Raw genomic sequence first — 18004 nt, 5'->3', positions numbered from 1 at the left:
AGTGATTAAATTTATGGTTTTAATTAATTAATAATAAATTATATTATACGCGATATATTGTTACTTATGAATCATGCTTGTTTTAATACACCAAGCACACACATACACACACAAAAGAACTCTTAAGAAAATTGATACTTTTCACAATTGGTATGTAATGAAAGCATTTAAATGAAATTAAAGGATAAGAGTTATTTTTCAGTCATTCCGTCCAGTTATACAGAATATCAAACCTTATATTTCTGACGCGTGATAATTAATTATGACAGTTCAGTCTATATCATAAGAGCTACTAAATTTATAATTGCTGTAATTTAAAAATAATGTGTTCCATATATTTATATAATAAAAGAGAAATTTAACTGCACAAAGAACAGAAACAACTGCAGCTTACTTTTCGTTGAGGTGATAAAATGATACAATGTCAATGCATACAGGAAAAACAAACACCTCATGTTGTAGATGAGCTGCTATCGTATTTCGTGCAAGAAGAAAATGCGCTAAAAACAAGAGAAATAGTATTAAAAATACACTCACTAAAGCATAGATGTATAAAAAATTAATCAGGCTAAAAATAAAGTAATTTGCTTATCAGAGTGCTTACCTCTTCGTAAAAACTTGAAGCAGAATATAATAATGGAGACTTTTCTGGTGTTGTAGCTTGATGTACATTTCAGCTGCAAATCGGTATGCTAGCGCCACATAGTGGCATAGATTATAGTTAGAAGTTATCTTTATGGAAATATCGAATTAATAAACTCAAGCAGAAAATTAAAACACATAGGTGGTTGCAAAACATATTTCAGGGTTAAAGTTTTTTTCGCCTTATTTTCTTTTTTAAACTACACTCTGTTATAATGGATGAAAAACACTGAACAATATACTTTCTGTTTAAGAAAAAATGAACTCACAAATAAATGAATTCGAAGGAAAAGTTAAAAGTTTTGCATTATACTAGCCATGAGTTCCACACATAGATGCATATTTAAGATAATTTTGACGGGGAAAATGTTTGTGTTTCTAAAGAGTTATACATCTATTTAAACTGAATATTTGAAAAAACATTTGATGCATAGACAGGCAAAGAAAAATAAATAACTTTTCATACTAATTATGGATTAGCATGTTCATAATTATCAGGATTATCAACGTTATGCATAACTTTCAGCAATCTCGGACCATCATGACAATTGCTTCAATTAAACGCAAAATTCTTTAACTCACGGGGACAAACGAATAGGTTTTTCGAACTCCAGCTTGTTATAAAATGAGAAAGCAATAAAAGGGTATTATGTTAGTTGCATGCAACAAATGACGGCAGTAAGAACTGTAAGATAAAAAAATGTACAGCGAATTATTAAAATTAAAAGAATAAAAGCAAAAATTATTTATCTTATTTAACATTTCATAATTGTTATACTACATGTAAAATAAAGTCTCCAGGCTAAATTATGATGCCAAGCGCACAAAAATTTACAAAACCTTGTTTATCATCTTTTCTTTTCTCGTTTCGATTTTGCTCAACAGATGATACCAGAAACACTATTTTCCAGTTTTATTTATTTATTTTTCAATTTTTAGTGGAATTGGATTGATGGTTAAGAATATATTGTTTCATGAAAAGAGACAAATCTATGTCATAAATTCTGTCAAAATCAATGGAACTCCTTCCGAAAATTAATCGTAATTTATTTAAAATTTTGTCAAGTTTTAAGCTCCTGCTAGTAAAATCAACATAACGAAAATAAAGTCTGTACATTAGCGACTAAAATAAAATTAGACGAAATTCAACATCAGATTGATTGATATCAGTTTTATAGATAGCACAATGCATTTCAAAGAAATATTATAACAGAGTTCTCTTCTTCAACAAGCAATGTTCTGAATGTAACAAAATAATAAAACTAATATAATAAAACAAATAACAACAATGAAGAAATAATTATAAACTGAGAAAAAACATGAAATACAGAAGATGCGAATACGTTAATATAAGCGAAAGGATACGTATCTACGTGTAACATTGTGGTATAAACCAGTCATATTATAAATGTAAAACAGGTCAAAGAACGCAAAAGAGTTAGTTGTATTGACATGATATAAGTGCTTCGTGTACAATATTTCTAGTAGTAAGATTATTTGCATTTTATTTATGTGATTTTCTTTCAACTATTCAAATACATTTATAAGTAACATATTATACTAAAAATCTTATTTTTTAATCAGTATCGGTTCGAAATTTATGAACAGGACTAAATAACTATTACAAAACTTCGCATAGTTACAATATTTAATTATTCAAAGGATTTCTAAAATAGAAATAGTTGTTATACGATAAAAAATGTCAAAACCCATCAAATGAGAGAATTTCTTACCCTTAACCAACAGAATACTAAACTTTTCGTCGAAACCAGCATCATTGGAGACCCTACAAGTATAGTTCCCGTTACTTTCAGCATCGAGCTTCGAAATAGACAAGACAGAGGTGAATTCGTCCAAGACCGTCGAGGAAAAGCCCCGATTTTCATTCATTTTTATTCCATCTTTAAGCCAAGCAAATATAAACGGAGGTTTACCACGAACTACGACACAAATCACACCTGTACGTTCGCCAACTGCTAAATTGCTTGAAAAATTAAAAGGCTTGATTTCTGGCTTAATAAAATCTGAAAAGAAAGATATAATATAAAGATACAAGAAATAAATAACTGTAACAACTAAAGCAAAATAAATATTATTTTAAAATTTAAATCTTAATTTTTCCAAATCTTAAAGAATACATATTTGGAAAAAATTAAAGATAACATTGAGATACTAGATTTAGAAACATGGGATATCTTTAATGCGCCCGATAAATAGAATAAAATAAGCAAAAATTGCAAGATGAAGATAAATCTTTAACATTGTCTTTGACGGTTTCTGACTTTAAAATAAAAATGCAGAAGTATGACATGGTAAAGAATTATTATATTTAATCATTTTTATTGGCCTACTCGCCAGTAGTAAAGCTGGAACTCAATTTTATTTATAACAGTAGTACAGTAAGAGTGCTGCAGGATTAGGTTATATAGATTACTAAACATTTGTGATTTTCTGCGTTTTAAAATTATTTTCCAACTTCAGGATATGAAGTATCTCAAGCCGCGATAATCATTTTTATATTTTTTTATTTTTAGAAGAATAGCTTAAAGGGGTAACAATTCTATTAAATTTAACCACTGACTTTTTGAATTTTATAATAAGGAGAAATCAGTTCATTTCTTAAGTTTTGAATAAATTTTAGGACACTGCTTTTTACGTTAGTCGGAGATCAAATATTTAACCTCTATTCCGGTTGACTTTTCAGTATATGAAAACTTTTACTTCTAGAGTTCTCGTGTACTGAGTTAAAATCTAATAAATTATAAATTATCGAACTGCTATAAGGAATAGATGTTTGTAAGACAGCGTTTTTCAAGTATTGTACTCAAAAGAAGGCTAAGAATAGCTATATTAATTCAGGTTAATAGATTTTATTAGCTGTAAATAAAAGTAAAAAATATTTTTATACGTAGTAATTAAGCTTTAAAAATTAAGTGTTGATAATAAAGGAAAAATATCATTTGCAAGTGAAATGATAGGAAAAGTCATTCAACCTATTAATCGATTTGGAGAAATATTAAGCAAATCAAAAAATGTTTATTTCCAAAAATAATTATTGAGAAATTAAGGAAGTAATTTGAGAAGTTGTACATTTCAGAATTCGCTTTCATTTTAAAAATTAAGTATTTCACATAAAAAAATCCTGAAGTAATAAGTCAATACAACTAGCTTGTAACACGATGTTTTGAAACAATTACCCAGGCGCAATAATATTTTTAAAAAATATATATAAAGAAATTAAATCAGCCATATATAAGAAGGGCTGTTAATTCATAGTTAACAATAAAGGTTTTAATATTCCGCGATCGAGACTTTCCTATGACACCAGACTAGACAACTCGTACTTCAATATTAATTTTAAAAATCTCTTTTAAGGTAACTGTTACATATTTATACTGCAGAAAACTTAAATATGGAGAAGAGTTAAGTGACGAAGAAATATTCATTAGTTATCTATCAATCCGTTTTAGGGAATATATAATTCTAGCATCTGGATTGAATACGTAAGTAAAATTTTCTTTATATCTTATTCAAAATAAGCAAATTTAAGCATACACAAAAATCATTCCATGCATAATAAATTAATAAATAGCAAAAACTTACCTGTCGCTTGAATGACGACAACATGAATCATTGCTGCAACGAAAAACCACGGAAACATGACCGCAATTAATTTTAATACGAAACTTGTATTAAAATCGAAATGCTGAAACAAAATTCACAGAGAAACTGACAAACGTATCTATGAATCAGAACATCGACGAAACTATCTTATACAGAACAGCGGTATTAGGACTTTGCTGCAATGATCGCTACCAAGCTTAGCATTTAGAAACCCGTGAGAGAATACTAGCGCCACATCGTGAGCAAAAATGAAGTTAGAAGATAAATTCAAAATAAAAAAGGAGTACATATTTGGAAATTAATAAGATTTTCAAATTTTTGAAATATATAACTTAAAAACATTTGTTTGCCTTTCATAAGTAAAACGTCGTGTTTTTCGTCCACTCCAGCGCTATTGGAAACTTTGCAAGTGTAATTTCCGTTGCTATTTGGCCCAAGTTTTGCGATGGTTAACGTTGAGAGATACTCATCAACGGTAGCAATGGAAAACTCTTGATTGCTGTGGAGTTCTAAACCGTCTTTCAGCCACGTGAAGTGAAATGGAGGATCTCCATCTATGACAGCACATGCAACTGCAGTTCTTTTACCAAATTTTATGTCTCCAGAAAAATGAAACTGCCTAATATCTGGTCTAGTGATACCTGGAAAGAAAATTAGCAATATTTTTAATAAATAGCATGGCATTTTTAAACATATAGTCCAATTTTAATAGATATACTAGGTTAAAATAAAATAATTCCCATTAATAAATATAATTTCGCTTTAGTTGATTGTACAGAATGAAAACAATTTAAGGCATATTACTTTATGCCCCGGTTAATAGCGTTTATAATATTATATTATCCGCCTTAATTATGAGAAACAGATACTGAGCAGTAATTTGAAATGCGCCTCAAGATCAATGGTCTAAAGTAAACATTTGCATAACAGTAGTCTGTTCTTTTATTACGTCAGTAAATGAAATTGCTGTTTAATTTAATCATATTTCGTACTTAACTGAATACACAATCTGAATTTTTGAAACAGTCACATAAATGTGATGATTGGTAAGAAATCATCACTAAAGAAAGGGAGCAATTTTTTGGTTATAGAAACAAAAATTAAAAAAGCCCAAAAATGTCCCCAAAATTTTTTTAGTCCAAAATAATTCTGAAATTTAACGCATTATAAACCCTGATACAATCGATAACGGAAGAGATAGAAATGTAATGTAAAACAATATTAAATTTCAGTAGCAATATAATTGTACTTATTCTGTTGCAATGTAATGTATTGATCTATAAAAATATTATATGGCAGTTGCAATTAACCTGTCGGCCATACTTGGCATTAAGCGAATTTAACAAATGAAATCTATTAGCTGAATTAACAAATACTAAAAAAGTAAGGAAAAGGTGACATTTAAGTAACAGAAACTATTTAAATGCTAATTATAGCGTTTAGTTTTTATTTCAGGTATCTTCAAATCGATTTTCTACAAACTTTTGTTTTAATGATTCTCATAACTGTAAAATGATAAACTTTTTTTATGCTATTAAATTCAGGTAAACTACAAATTTAATTGATTATTACAGTACACGGTCGTATTGGTATTGGTATATTTAATTATGGCAAAGCACACGAGGGCTATCTGCCTAAAGGGAGGGATGCCTTTCGTGGAGGACTTTCTAAGGGAAACTGGCTCGTATACACGTTACACATGGGGAAAACCACGAAAACGCCCATGCAGCCAGCCCGTTCGCGGGATTCGAACCTCAGACCGAACTACCAGTGTTCAGCGTCTTTACCGCTCGGCCGCTGGTGGGCCTCAGTACACGGTCGATTTCAAAGGCTAATGATACAATAGGGCTTTTTAGAAGAAATATAATGAAAATGTGCCACAAACAGATTACCCACCACAGCATAAAAAAAAAACATAAAAGTAAATTCTAACCAGGAAATTTTGCAAAAATATGTAATTTACGATCGGCAAAGTTTAACCAGTTGAAAATTAGCAAACTTTCAGTTATGAGAAAACACAATAATTAGTTTAGACATGCTAACATAATTTATAAATGTATGTAATTTTATAATATTTAAAAAAATTACTTCACATGAATTCGTCAGTTAATATAACTTATGTAATATCAGAACATTTATTTATTAAAAATAATCATTTTAATTAAAATAATCAAGTAAACAATAGCCAATATTAAAGTAACGACAATAAATTTATAAACTGGATTTGTTATTATACTGCCCAGAATTTGTTAATTAAAAAAAAGTTAAAAAATATTTACTTAAAACATTACATTAGTTACCTTTCGGAATTTCAAATATGGATAAACATGAAGTCAACTTTACACAGAAATCATCCACAGCGGATTCTTATATCTTACGAAAGAGAGATTAATTTCAAATAAATCGTTCTTTTACGTTTAATTCGAAGAAAAATGTAATGTTGCAAGATATTAGATGTTATATAATATTAATAATCATTTATTATATAGTATTAAGAATATATTACAAAAAATACCAGCATTCACAGAGTAATCTCCATTTTATACCCATATAAAACAAGAAAATTTACTCACCTAACACACCATGTATACTGAATGAAAACAACGCTTGCAGGAAAAGCCAGCTCGCCATTGAATCACTTTGATGAATTTTTACTAGATCACAGCTCAAATAGATGTATCTGAAATTAATAAACGCTATGAAGATATTTTATTTAATTCCAAACATAAAAGTCATTTACATATTTCGTATTGGACACTCACCGCTTAAAATCCAATTCCAACAGCAACATGCGTATTTGATCTGTAAATCTAAATAAGAGTGAATAAGATGGAAACCGTACATTTCCACCATAACAGTATACTAGCGCCACATTGTGAGCAAAAATGAAGTTAGAAAATATTGCTAGGTTATTACTTGATCAAAGAATTTTACAAACATCAAAAAGACTGTTTAAAAGAACATTTTTCAAAGAAACTTTGCCTTTAATAAGAAGGATGTCATGCTTTTCGTCCTTGCCGGCAGTATTGGAGACTCTACAAGTGTAGTTACCATTACTGTCAGGTCCAGGTTTGAATATGGTTAAGGTAGAGAGATAATCATCGACATTAGCAATGGAGAATTCCTGGTTGTTCTTCAATACCAAACCATCTTTGAGCCACGTGAAAACAAAAGGCGGATCACCATCGATGACAGAGCATGCCACTGCTGTTCTTTTGCCCAATTTCAATTCTCCGACAAAATGAAATGGTCTGATTTCAGGTTTGACGAGGCCTGCAATAAGAACAGTAAAAACTGATAAACTGCATGTTAAAAATATTTATCGAGAGTAAATTCAGTTAAATTAAAAAGTAGATATAAAGACACAGCTTAATTCTGAATTTATAAATAGTCTATATATTATAATAAACAGTCTTATAAATGCACTATTTCACATCAGTCACACATTTAGAATAAATAAACAGATAAAAAGTATTTTTACTTAATTTAAGAAATATGCATACAGTGCGTCTAGACAGAAGATAATGTTGATTCAGAAGTGTTTTTGCAGCTGAGGATGATGGTTCGGTTAAACCATCGACACTAGTCCTGTGAAAATTTGAAAATATAGCGCTTATTTTTGTTGTTTGACTTCTGAATCAATATTTGTTCGGCGTGCTATTGTATCTTAATTATAGAAGATAATGTTTTCAGTTTAATTTTTAAAAGCCTCTATATTTTTACTTTTCATTCCTGATTTTTTATCTTTTATCCTAAATACAGCTGTGTATTTGTAATTTATGTATCTCAAGTGAGTCGTTCTTTAAGTAATGATCTACACAAATTTACATATAAGCAGCTATTAAAGCACGTTAGCATATAGTAATAAAAATCAGAAGTGGCATCCCTTCAAAGAAAAAAAACGTAAATAAGTAATAATAGGATATAGTGGGATAATACGATGTACTAGCAATTTTTTAAAAATCTCTTCAATTTAATTTCGAACATTTGAATCTTTAACAATCCGTTCTATCATAATACAAATTTGAACACTCTAAATTCTAAAAGAAGAATTCACTGAAACACTCACTATACCGCTCAAGGCTTTTGATACAAATATGCCAAAGCCGTCTAGCAGCAAAAATCGAACACTTTTTCGTCAAATTATTTTCATGATACGCATACATTATATTTTAATACTATACTCTTTTCTAAACTTAGACCTATGTCGATTTAAGCTATGTGAGAAGCTGATAATGGAGTTAAAGACGTCGATGTCTTTGCAAAAAGAGTTCTCAGAAATAAGCTAAACACATTATACAGTACTGAAACACCAAATACGGACAACACCGATATCTTTGAAGCTAATATAATACAAAAATAACTGAAAAAATCATTGTAATTTGAAAATTAATAAGTGGCGATTTTTTTTAGTGAATATATTTTTATATTTTGTTTTCATATTTTACACATATGAATATATTTTTACGTCCAATGGAAATGTTAAGTGTATAGGTTATCTGAACTAAATTAACATCTCAAAATTTATATAGATCAAATGCTTACCTGAAATCTGCAACAATATATATATATATATATATATATATATATATGAATAAATCTGTGTCGGAAATGGGGTATCAAGGTGTGTTTAGTTTACTTTACCATAACAATTGCAGAATTACATACATTCTCCTTATTCAATAAAATATTAAATATTCTTAGAATTATGATACATTAAAATTTTTTGGGTATTTATCATTTCAAAATTGCAGTTTAATTTTTTGAGGCTGTATTTTAATTATCTGACTTTATAAAAGAATTGGAATAGTCCTCTTCAGCTAATATTGTATTAAATTAAATGAATATTACTTCCTTTTTACTTTACACTCCAGACAAGGTTTGTGAAAAATAATTAGAGAAAAATATAATAAATCTTGAAATATCTGTAATAATATGGTATTCACAAGCAATAACTTATTTTTAATTTAAGACACATTTTAACGGTCTTTTGTTTTGCTTTTACTTGTATAACAATTAAAATAATGTTCTTTTTAAAAGATTCTTGAATTCCAAAAATTTGCTAACCTAGGTAACTGATTAAGTATACGTGTGAATAAAGTAAACACAGATATTGGAATCATAATGCAGTAAGTCACTCTGTTTTGAGAATTAAACAATATTAAATGGTCAGGATATTAACGGATTAAACTCTCATTTACTTTGCATTATTTTCAATAGTTCGATAGCTTTAAATTTAGAAGTAAAATAATTTATGTATAAAAGCTATCACATTATTGCAACTAAGCTAACAAAAATTTCATACAAAATCGCAGTTTCACAGATGTCGTTTAGCGCTTAAATAAATCGCAAATATTTTTTATTTCATAATTCATGTGATAAAAAACTTCAAAGTTCAACTGACAACCATTCCATAAATAGTTTCTTACCCTTTTTAAGATAAAACATAAGAATTCGCATGGAATTAAAAAAAAAAACATTATCTAGATAACCAACTTAATTTGTTGAGAGACAGGAGAAAAGTAAAATTTAGGAGAACCTTATAAGATTACAGTAATCATAACTTTCAGATTAAACTTCAATAGCAATATCACTTGGAGGCCAAATTTTCCTGTATAAACAGAAAAGTTAAAATCAAATATGAATAACGAAAGAAAATTCATATTAGATTGTTTATTGTGTGATAATCTTTGTACAAGAAATCTGATAGTTCAAAGAATTTCTTTTCGAAAAAAGAAGCAATGGTTGGAAATATATTATTCAGAATTATGTTGCTTAGTTACAAATTATAATAAAAAACTATCACAACTTCTTTTCAAGGGTTAATTTGTTTTGATAAATTTATTTCTGCTTCCACAAATTTGAAATAGATTTGAACATTATTATATCTCAAAAGCTCAAGGAACTAAATAAAAAATATTCATTAAACTACTTATTTAATTTCGTATTAATCCAGTACACGAAAAAATGGGCTTGTGTATGTATACCCATTCTCCGAAAATTGTTTGCATTTCTTCGTTTTAAAGTTAAGATTAATTGTAAGAACGCACGATGAGATTACAAATAATTTTATACCATATAACCTGTTTTACAAGAAGATTACTAAAAGAGGAAAACATTTAGCATCATTCAAAAGATTATTAAAAGAGATCTAAACATCTGAATTAAAAGAGATCTAAACATCTGAATGACATATTCTTAGCTTCAACACTAATATTTTAAAGTAAATATTACTAAGGCAAGACAAACCGAATTTTGAATTTTTGAAAATTACTGTGAAAATCGGAGCGAATGTTAAACCTAGCAACTGTTTTAATTTCATTTTCAACATAAATATAAAAATGCTGAAGTTTTAGCTTGCATTTACTATTATTCAGATCTTTCATATCTTAAGAACACATGTACGGCGCAAATTTTACTTTCTAAAACAGCTTAAATGTCTGATAATTTTCTGGATTTTAGATTTTTATATTTCAAGTCAGTAAAAACAACCATAAAATCGACGATACTGTTAAATAAAATATCTTATTGTCAAGGATTACAAAAAATATTTTCTATAAGATATAAATTACTTAAAATAAGCTGCAGAAATAATATGATGAAAGCGAAATCATTGATTTGAGAAAATATTGTTTTGCTTACCTTTAATACAAATCGGGAACGGTAGTACAAATAGTAGTGTTGCAAGGAAAAACAAACTTCTCATTTCTGTAATTACCGAAGCGTATTCAAAGCAAGAATTGTGAAAACACTGCAAAAGAAAAACTACTGATAAAAATCTCATAACTTTAACAAAGAAAGGAAAAGAATGCATATTTCCTAAAGATACTCAATTTCATACCTTTCTTGATAAGTTGTTTCTGGTCAGAATGCTTGTTCACGATTTATTTAACTATAGAAGACGCATATTCCTTTACGTCCGCTGGTAGACTAGCGCCACATAGTGACAAAATATGCAGTTAAAAATGAAATTAAACAAAATACAGTCAAAAACAGAAAACGTTTTATGTAATGTACTAATAACTATTGAACTGAAATTCATAGATGAATGTTACTATTATGTAACGCTAAAGCGTTTAGAAAATAGTTTGTAAAAGATAATGCAAAGCTAGGAAATACTTTTAGAAGAAAATCCGTAAGTAAGATCCTCAAGTAAAGTAAATGATAAATACACAGACTTACCAGCAGTAAGCCTATGTGGTTGTATTTTTAACACCTTAAGCGACATGCCAGCAATCGGACCGCTTCAGTTCCTGGTGACTGACACTATATTTTCCATTCGGACCGTGTAAGTCACTGTTGACTGATGATGTACAATTAAAAAAAAATATATTCTTCATTCAAATGCATCTTCTATGAAATTCTACATGGATTTCCAGCTGCCAGCATATCTGGAAAATCGGATATTATGCTCTAAAGGGAAAGGAAGCTGAAACAGGCTTGGCGCTTAACGTAACGTGTTAAGTAAGAGACAGACTTAAGATCATAAACTTCCATAGCTTGCATTAAGGTTCTACGGTTAAATTACACACTGACAGAAAGAATCATTAGTGTAGGAGCAGTTGTAGGGTATCATTATTATTCGATATTTGCCACAATGGAAAAAAGAAAAGAGAAAATCGAAACTTACTTAGAATTCAAATAATTACCTAAACTAATACAATATCTAAGTGCTTCAAATTAAAATATCATGGTATTTGACTTGTCTAAGAGTAATTAATTTTTCTTCCAATGACGAAGAATACCTATTGATATATTGATAGGTATAAAACAGATGCGTAACATAAATTTCAGATTCGGGAGCAATATCCCTCGAAATTTAAGAGCTTGAACAAAATAAAACAAAATAATTTACTCGTAAGAGTTTTAGAATTCTGTACAGATAAACTCATAAAGATAACACGATTTGATGTAAACGTTTCTCACTCAGTATCAAACATAAAAATTGTAAACAACTATTCTGAGGAAAAGGATTCAAATGCGGCCGGTTAAAAAACGCTGGAATCTCTTCTGTTTCGGATATTACAATGCAGTTTCTCAAAATGAAAAAAAAAAAAATGTTACATAGTTAAATTCTTAAAATATACTTTGAGCACATATGCATGCGGTTAGACAAATTCAGAAAAGAAAAACGTTCAAGTGGGATTTTCCCGAATATATTCAGGAGACAAAATTCATACATACCCTTTATACTCAGACGATCAGAATGTTGATCAATCCCAGCATTGTTGGCTACTTTGCAGGTATAGTTACCATTACTCTCTGGACCAAGTTTTGAAATGATTAAGTTGGAAGTGAAATCATCAATGGATTTCACTGAAGTGTCCCCATTTCCTGCGATATGAACACCATCTTTGAACCAGGTAAACGTGAAGGGAGGATCGCCACCAATCACGGCACACATGATAGCGGCTCTCATCCCGGACTCGAGATTAGATGAGAAATGGAAATCCTGAATTTTTGGCTTTTTCACACCTGCCAAACCATTATCAGTAAAAGTTATAAATGTTAATAAAATTTTGCAATCACAAACAATACAAGATTTACTGCATTTGAAAAAGCATATACTTTCTCTTCGAATTGTATGTCATGGCACATGCTGACACTATATGCATTGCCGAAGTCGTATGCAGTATTAACAACCGAGGGAAATTGTGAACTTGACAGTCTTAAAAAATTGTATTTGTCAAATGCGCTGTAAATACAAGGCTATTTTTTTTTCATTTTATCTGAAAGATCATAAAGCTCCATGCTTACGCTGGAAACACAGTTCTTTTTATTCAGCAAAAATTTTGAATCAGTTAAGATATAATCGTATCACAGTGACAAGTAGGGAGAAGTAGGTTTTCTCAGTCTACAGTACTTGGAAATACAGAAAAATACAACATTTTTTCTTGCCTCCAGATATCTTTCATATTTATAAATATTTTTAAATAAGATTATCTTAAGAATTCGTTGTGTATGCAGAAACTCATGCCGAAGTGCATGCCTTAATATCATTCAGAAGGATTATAAGCTTTCTATTCGAAAGATCGAATATATGAAGTTTAAAATCTTCACACAAAAGATCCCGCGATTCAGAATTCACTTTCTCTTCAGTAAAGCTATAAAAATAAAATATTCTGTTTTTACTGAACGGTTAAAAATTTTTCTTCTAAATGCAGCTAATAACATGAATTACGTCATATTTAAAGGTTATTTTAGAGATGGGACGTGTTATAAATTTTCTCGAATTCGGATCCTAAAAGGTACTCGAGTCTTTCTAATATCGAACTTCTCAAATTCTTCATATAATAAAAAGAAGAAGGTAAGAATACTTAATATTACAATTATATTTATTGAAATATACAAACGAAATTTTAAAAAAATGAAATATGTAATTAAAATTCTTGAATCTTGATATTTATTTACTTTAAGAAATAAAGATAAACAATAAATATGACACTTTTAATTTTATCCAGAAAACTAAGATAAATGCAAAACGATACGCTCTCCAAAAAACTAAAAGTGCGGCACTCAACCACAAAAAGTGATCAAAGTCCACTAAAATTGCTATGACTTCGTTTTTCATCTCCTCCTTCTTTCTATATTAACGAACACTCATAATGAATTGTAATAGTAACGGTTTTTAAGTTTAGGATTTCAAAAAATTTGAAAAAAAGTGCGAAGATTCGATTTTTTAAATCTCAAATCGTTGTTGAGATTCGTAGGATTCAAATGTCCCATCTTAATTTATTTGATTAAATAAATTATCATCATTTTATGTTTACTTTGCGGCAAATTTTGTATCTCTTGTATGGTACGAATACATAAAGAAAATATTAAACTTATTTTTAAGCAACATTATATATATTAAAAAGCAAATATAAAAAGTTAAATATCTATACTATAGCCAAATCATTTAAAAAGAAGAAAAAGAAACGATTGTTTTTACTACATTTCTCGGTCATATAAAATTACTATATTTATTTTAAATGAAACAGCTGAAAACATTACTAAACGTTTGAAAAATATTCTTTGTAATAAATGCAGCGAATTAATACAATTAAATTATTTCGTAATATTTTCCTCTGAATCTTGTGTCAATCGCTTAATAAATAAAAGTATTTGTTAACTTCCAGCAACCAATAAAACTTTTTTTGGCCTATTTCGTTATTTATTGTTTGATGTTCCTCAAAAACGCTGGTAACGTATGCATTTAATATAATAATAGAATATGTGAAGAGGGAAACTCATTTCTTTTCTTAGTTTTAAGGTATGAAATTAAATACAGAACTGCATTTAAAGATGAAGAGTTGCTTTCAGATTAAAGCACGAATTTAAGTAAAAAAATGTATTTTCAATAAAAACTGTTAATTACGACTATTTTTTTAAATACAAGCTTTCTGCTGCATTATTCATGTGCTATGAATCAAATTCGTTGGTTAAACAGTTAAAACGGAGTTCACGAAAAATAAATGCAATGTACTGAAAGGAAATATAGTCAAATGCGTTCAGAATCATTGAAAAATATAATTATGAATGACCATACAAACAAAACATTGAATAGAACGAAATAGATCATGAATGTACTCACCTATGGCAGACACAAAGACCAAGTGCAGCGTCAATGTTTGGAGGCAAAACGAGAGACAGCGCGAAATTGGTAACTTTAAAAGATACGTATTATTTGCAGAACTCATAATTTAGCAGCGTTATTTCTCAGACCAAGACAATATTCATAATTACAATCGAAGAAATAATTTTTCTTTCACAGTGGTCAAGAAAATGAGTGGGCCCACCAGCGGCCGAGCGGTAAAGTCGCTGAACACTGGTAGTTCGGTCCGAGGTTCGAATCCCGTGAACGGGCTGGCTGCATGGGCGTTTTCGTGGTTTTCCCCATGTGTAACGTGTATACGAGCCAGTTTCCCTTAGAAAGTCCTCCACGAAAGGCATCCCTCCCCTTAGGCAGATAGCCCTAGTGTGCTTTGCCATAATTGAATACACCACCACACCACCAAGAAAATGAGTACATATCCTTACTAATACACAAAGAGAATTATGAATATGTCGACGTGAGGCATTACGTTAGCAGATAAAAGGATACTAGCGCCACACAGTGACGTAAACCGAAAGGAAAAATTACAGAAACAATTTTGCTTCAAATTCAAATGTCATAATACAGTCGTTTGCATATATTATTTTTGTTTAAAAATTCGAAGAAATATTTTAGAAATAATTATTTAATTTTTTTAGCTAATAAAACGTTAAAAATTCTAAAATATTTCGACTATGGCAGCCCTTAACGACAGCCTATTCTGAAAACTACAATTTTAAAAGATAAAGTTTTCATAAATTCCTAATTAATAAAATTATCAGCGGAACACATCAGGGAAAATAATTTCACATTAAAATTTTGGTATCAAGCGATTATCCGTTTTAGTAGTCTTCATTGAAATGATATAATGATGCAAAAACCGATTTTCTTTCGACTAGGCATTTGTTAATCACGTGAAAACTTATACATTTATATAAAAGGATTAAATTTACAATGAATAAAATAACAGCTTACAGGGAGGACGTACATCTACAGAATACAAAATGAAATAATTTTATTATCAGAAAATGTCAAAAATTCTGAAATGTAGATTACACTACATTTAGCAACCTAAAATGTGTTATAAAAGTTTTAATACTACTAATAATGCATAAAGCCATCGAATTGCAGATGAAATATTACAATGTATCACATATTTTTATCATAAAAAGCAGAGTTGAATCCCGATGAATGGACTAATTGCACAGGCATTTTCGTGATTTTCCCTTCTGCAATGGGAATACGAAGCACTTTTCAGAGAAAGTCCTCTTTAAGGTATCCTTCACTAAGCAAATAACCATTGTGAGCTTTACCGTTATGAACTAAACAATTATCATAGAGGTAAATATTTTTCTAATTCCGCTCATTTTACAGTAAAATTTATTTCATTAACATATCATATGTTACTTAACTTGTTTCTTTGCAGAAAACGTAAAATAATCAACCTAGAAATTTTACGATATTCAGTTCCAAAGATTCGCAGGTTTCAATATATAGGAACATTAATATTTGAAAAAGACACTTTAATTTAACAATAACATTTATACATGACAATGCCTTTCATCAAAATGTAATGAAGTGAAAAATTACATTCAAGATATGGATTTCTTTAATATGCTTTATATCATTTAAATGTGAAATGGAGACAAAATAACCAGTCCTTTCTATAACTCCCCATCCGAAATAACTACCAGTATATCTTCTCAGATTCCAACATAACACCATAAATGTATATTTTCAATATAAAAACGGTAGTCTTTTCTAAAAAACAAACTGATTCTTTTTAAATTTTGGTTTTTGTGATTAAACTAAATGAGGTTTGTAAAAATTCCGAATCGTACGTAATTTGGCAGGAAATGATATAAATATTTGCTTCTGTTTTTTATATAAATATAATATTCACGTCGTCGTACAATAAAACGAAGACGTTAACGTTTAAATAAAAGTTTTTTTAGAAAGTTAAAAGAAAAGATGTAGAAAAACATTTCGAACATTGTAACCTCTGTAGTGCTACAGACATTTTTAATTAGCAATTTTTATCCTTGACAGGTTTTATTGAAACTAGAATTAAGTTAGAAATGTTACAGTGAAATTCCCGAACTAAGATAAATCAAGATACGGCATCCAAAGCTTCTTAATACGGTTCACATAAATAACACTTGTTGCCACTGAAAAATAACTAATATTTTTAAGAAATGCATATTGTTTTTATACGCTTACACTGAAAACAGTGCGCTTTTATAAGATAAATGATAAATGAAATATTTTATACAGTGTTAGAAAAGCAAGCTTTACTGATTTGCCCTTCGAGAACTGAAAACAGCTCTTGTCAAGCATTAGTAATATACTGCAATTCAATTTGGCAAAGGATTAGCCCTGCTCTCCCCCCTCCAGAAAAACCTTTTACAACAGAATTACAGAAGTTCATACAATAAGATACGAGGTATTGTAGTATCTAAAATAAACCCAAAAAAGAACATATTTAAAAAAACATCTGAAAAAGGCAAAAAGAATATTAATTAACAGCAATAAAATTAAAGGAAAAAATTAGATACCCCTAGTAGTAATCTTTAAAGCAAAGGGTTTTTACTTTCAACTAAATGCTAAATATACTTGCAGCAGTAACACACATTATAAACAATTGAAATCTCACCCTTCATCAGTAATTGGGCGGAATGCTCACTACTGCCTGCGCTGTTCGATACTCGGCAAGTGTAGTTCCCGTTATCCGGAGGTCCTAGTTTCGCGATGATAAGAATCGACACAAAAACATCTTCATTTGTACGAATTATGAGATTTTTATCTTGTCTTATATTCAACCCATCTTTTAACCAAGTAAAAGAAAATGGAGGTTCACCATCCACTATAGAACATGTAAGAGTTACTCTTTGTCCTGTTTTCAGTTCTCCAGAAAAAAAGAAAGGTTTTATATCCGGAATTTTTCCATCTAGAAACAAAAAGCAAATATCAGGAAAACACATCTATATTTACCAATACAACTAATACATACTAAAAATACATATAGTATAATTTCACGCTTTTAACACTGAGGTGTTATTATTTGGCAAAGTATTAATGATACAACATTTAGTAAGATAGCCGTTTCCATTTAAAAGTAAAGAATACTTTTGGTTTAACACAAGACTGAGGCAAAAAAATGAT

General features: G+C 29.4%; 1 protein-coding gene across 23 annotated transcripts in view; it reads right to left on the bottom strand.

Moving 5' to 3' along the window:
• Positions 1-18004, bottom strand: part of LOC118180639 (cell adhesion molecule Dscam1-like) — a 243855-nt gene that overhangs the window by 126138 nt on the left and 99713 nt on the right. The window contains exons 1-2 of one of the 23 annotated variants that reach the window (XM_085822627.1): positions 10909-10987; positions 7249-7539 (exon numbers count right to left, since the gene is read on the bottom strand). The exons of 19 other annotated variants lie outside the window; for them this stretch is intronic. In XM_085822627.1, the coding sequence (XP_085678753.1) occupies positions 7249-7539; positions 10909-10972 (355 nt within the window). In that variant the 5' untranslated portion in view covers positions 10973-10987. Of the gene's footprint in view, positions 1-394; positions 478-2375; positions 2667-4245; positions 4292-7248; positions 7540-10908; positions 10988-17495; positions 17790-18004 lie in introns of those variants that run through there. 3 more of the 23 variants (XM_035349845.1, XM_035349779.1, XM_035349823.2) reach the window with 3 other exon arrangements.

The sequence above is a fragment of the Stegodyphus dumicola genome, chromosome 8, assembly GCF_044657685.1.
Source record: "Stegodyphus dumicola isolate Sdum_Otavi_A_Nest chromosome 8, ASM4465768v1".
Lineage (NCBI taxonomy): Eukaryota > Metazoa > Arthropoda > Arachnida > Araneae > Eresidae > Stegodyphus > Stegodyphus dumicola.
This window is presented reverse-complemented; position numbering and strand designations above follow the sequence as displayed.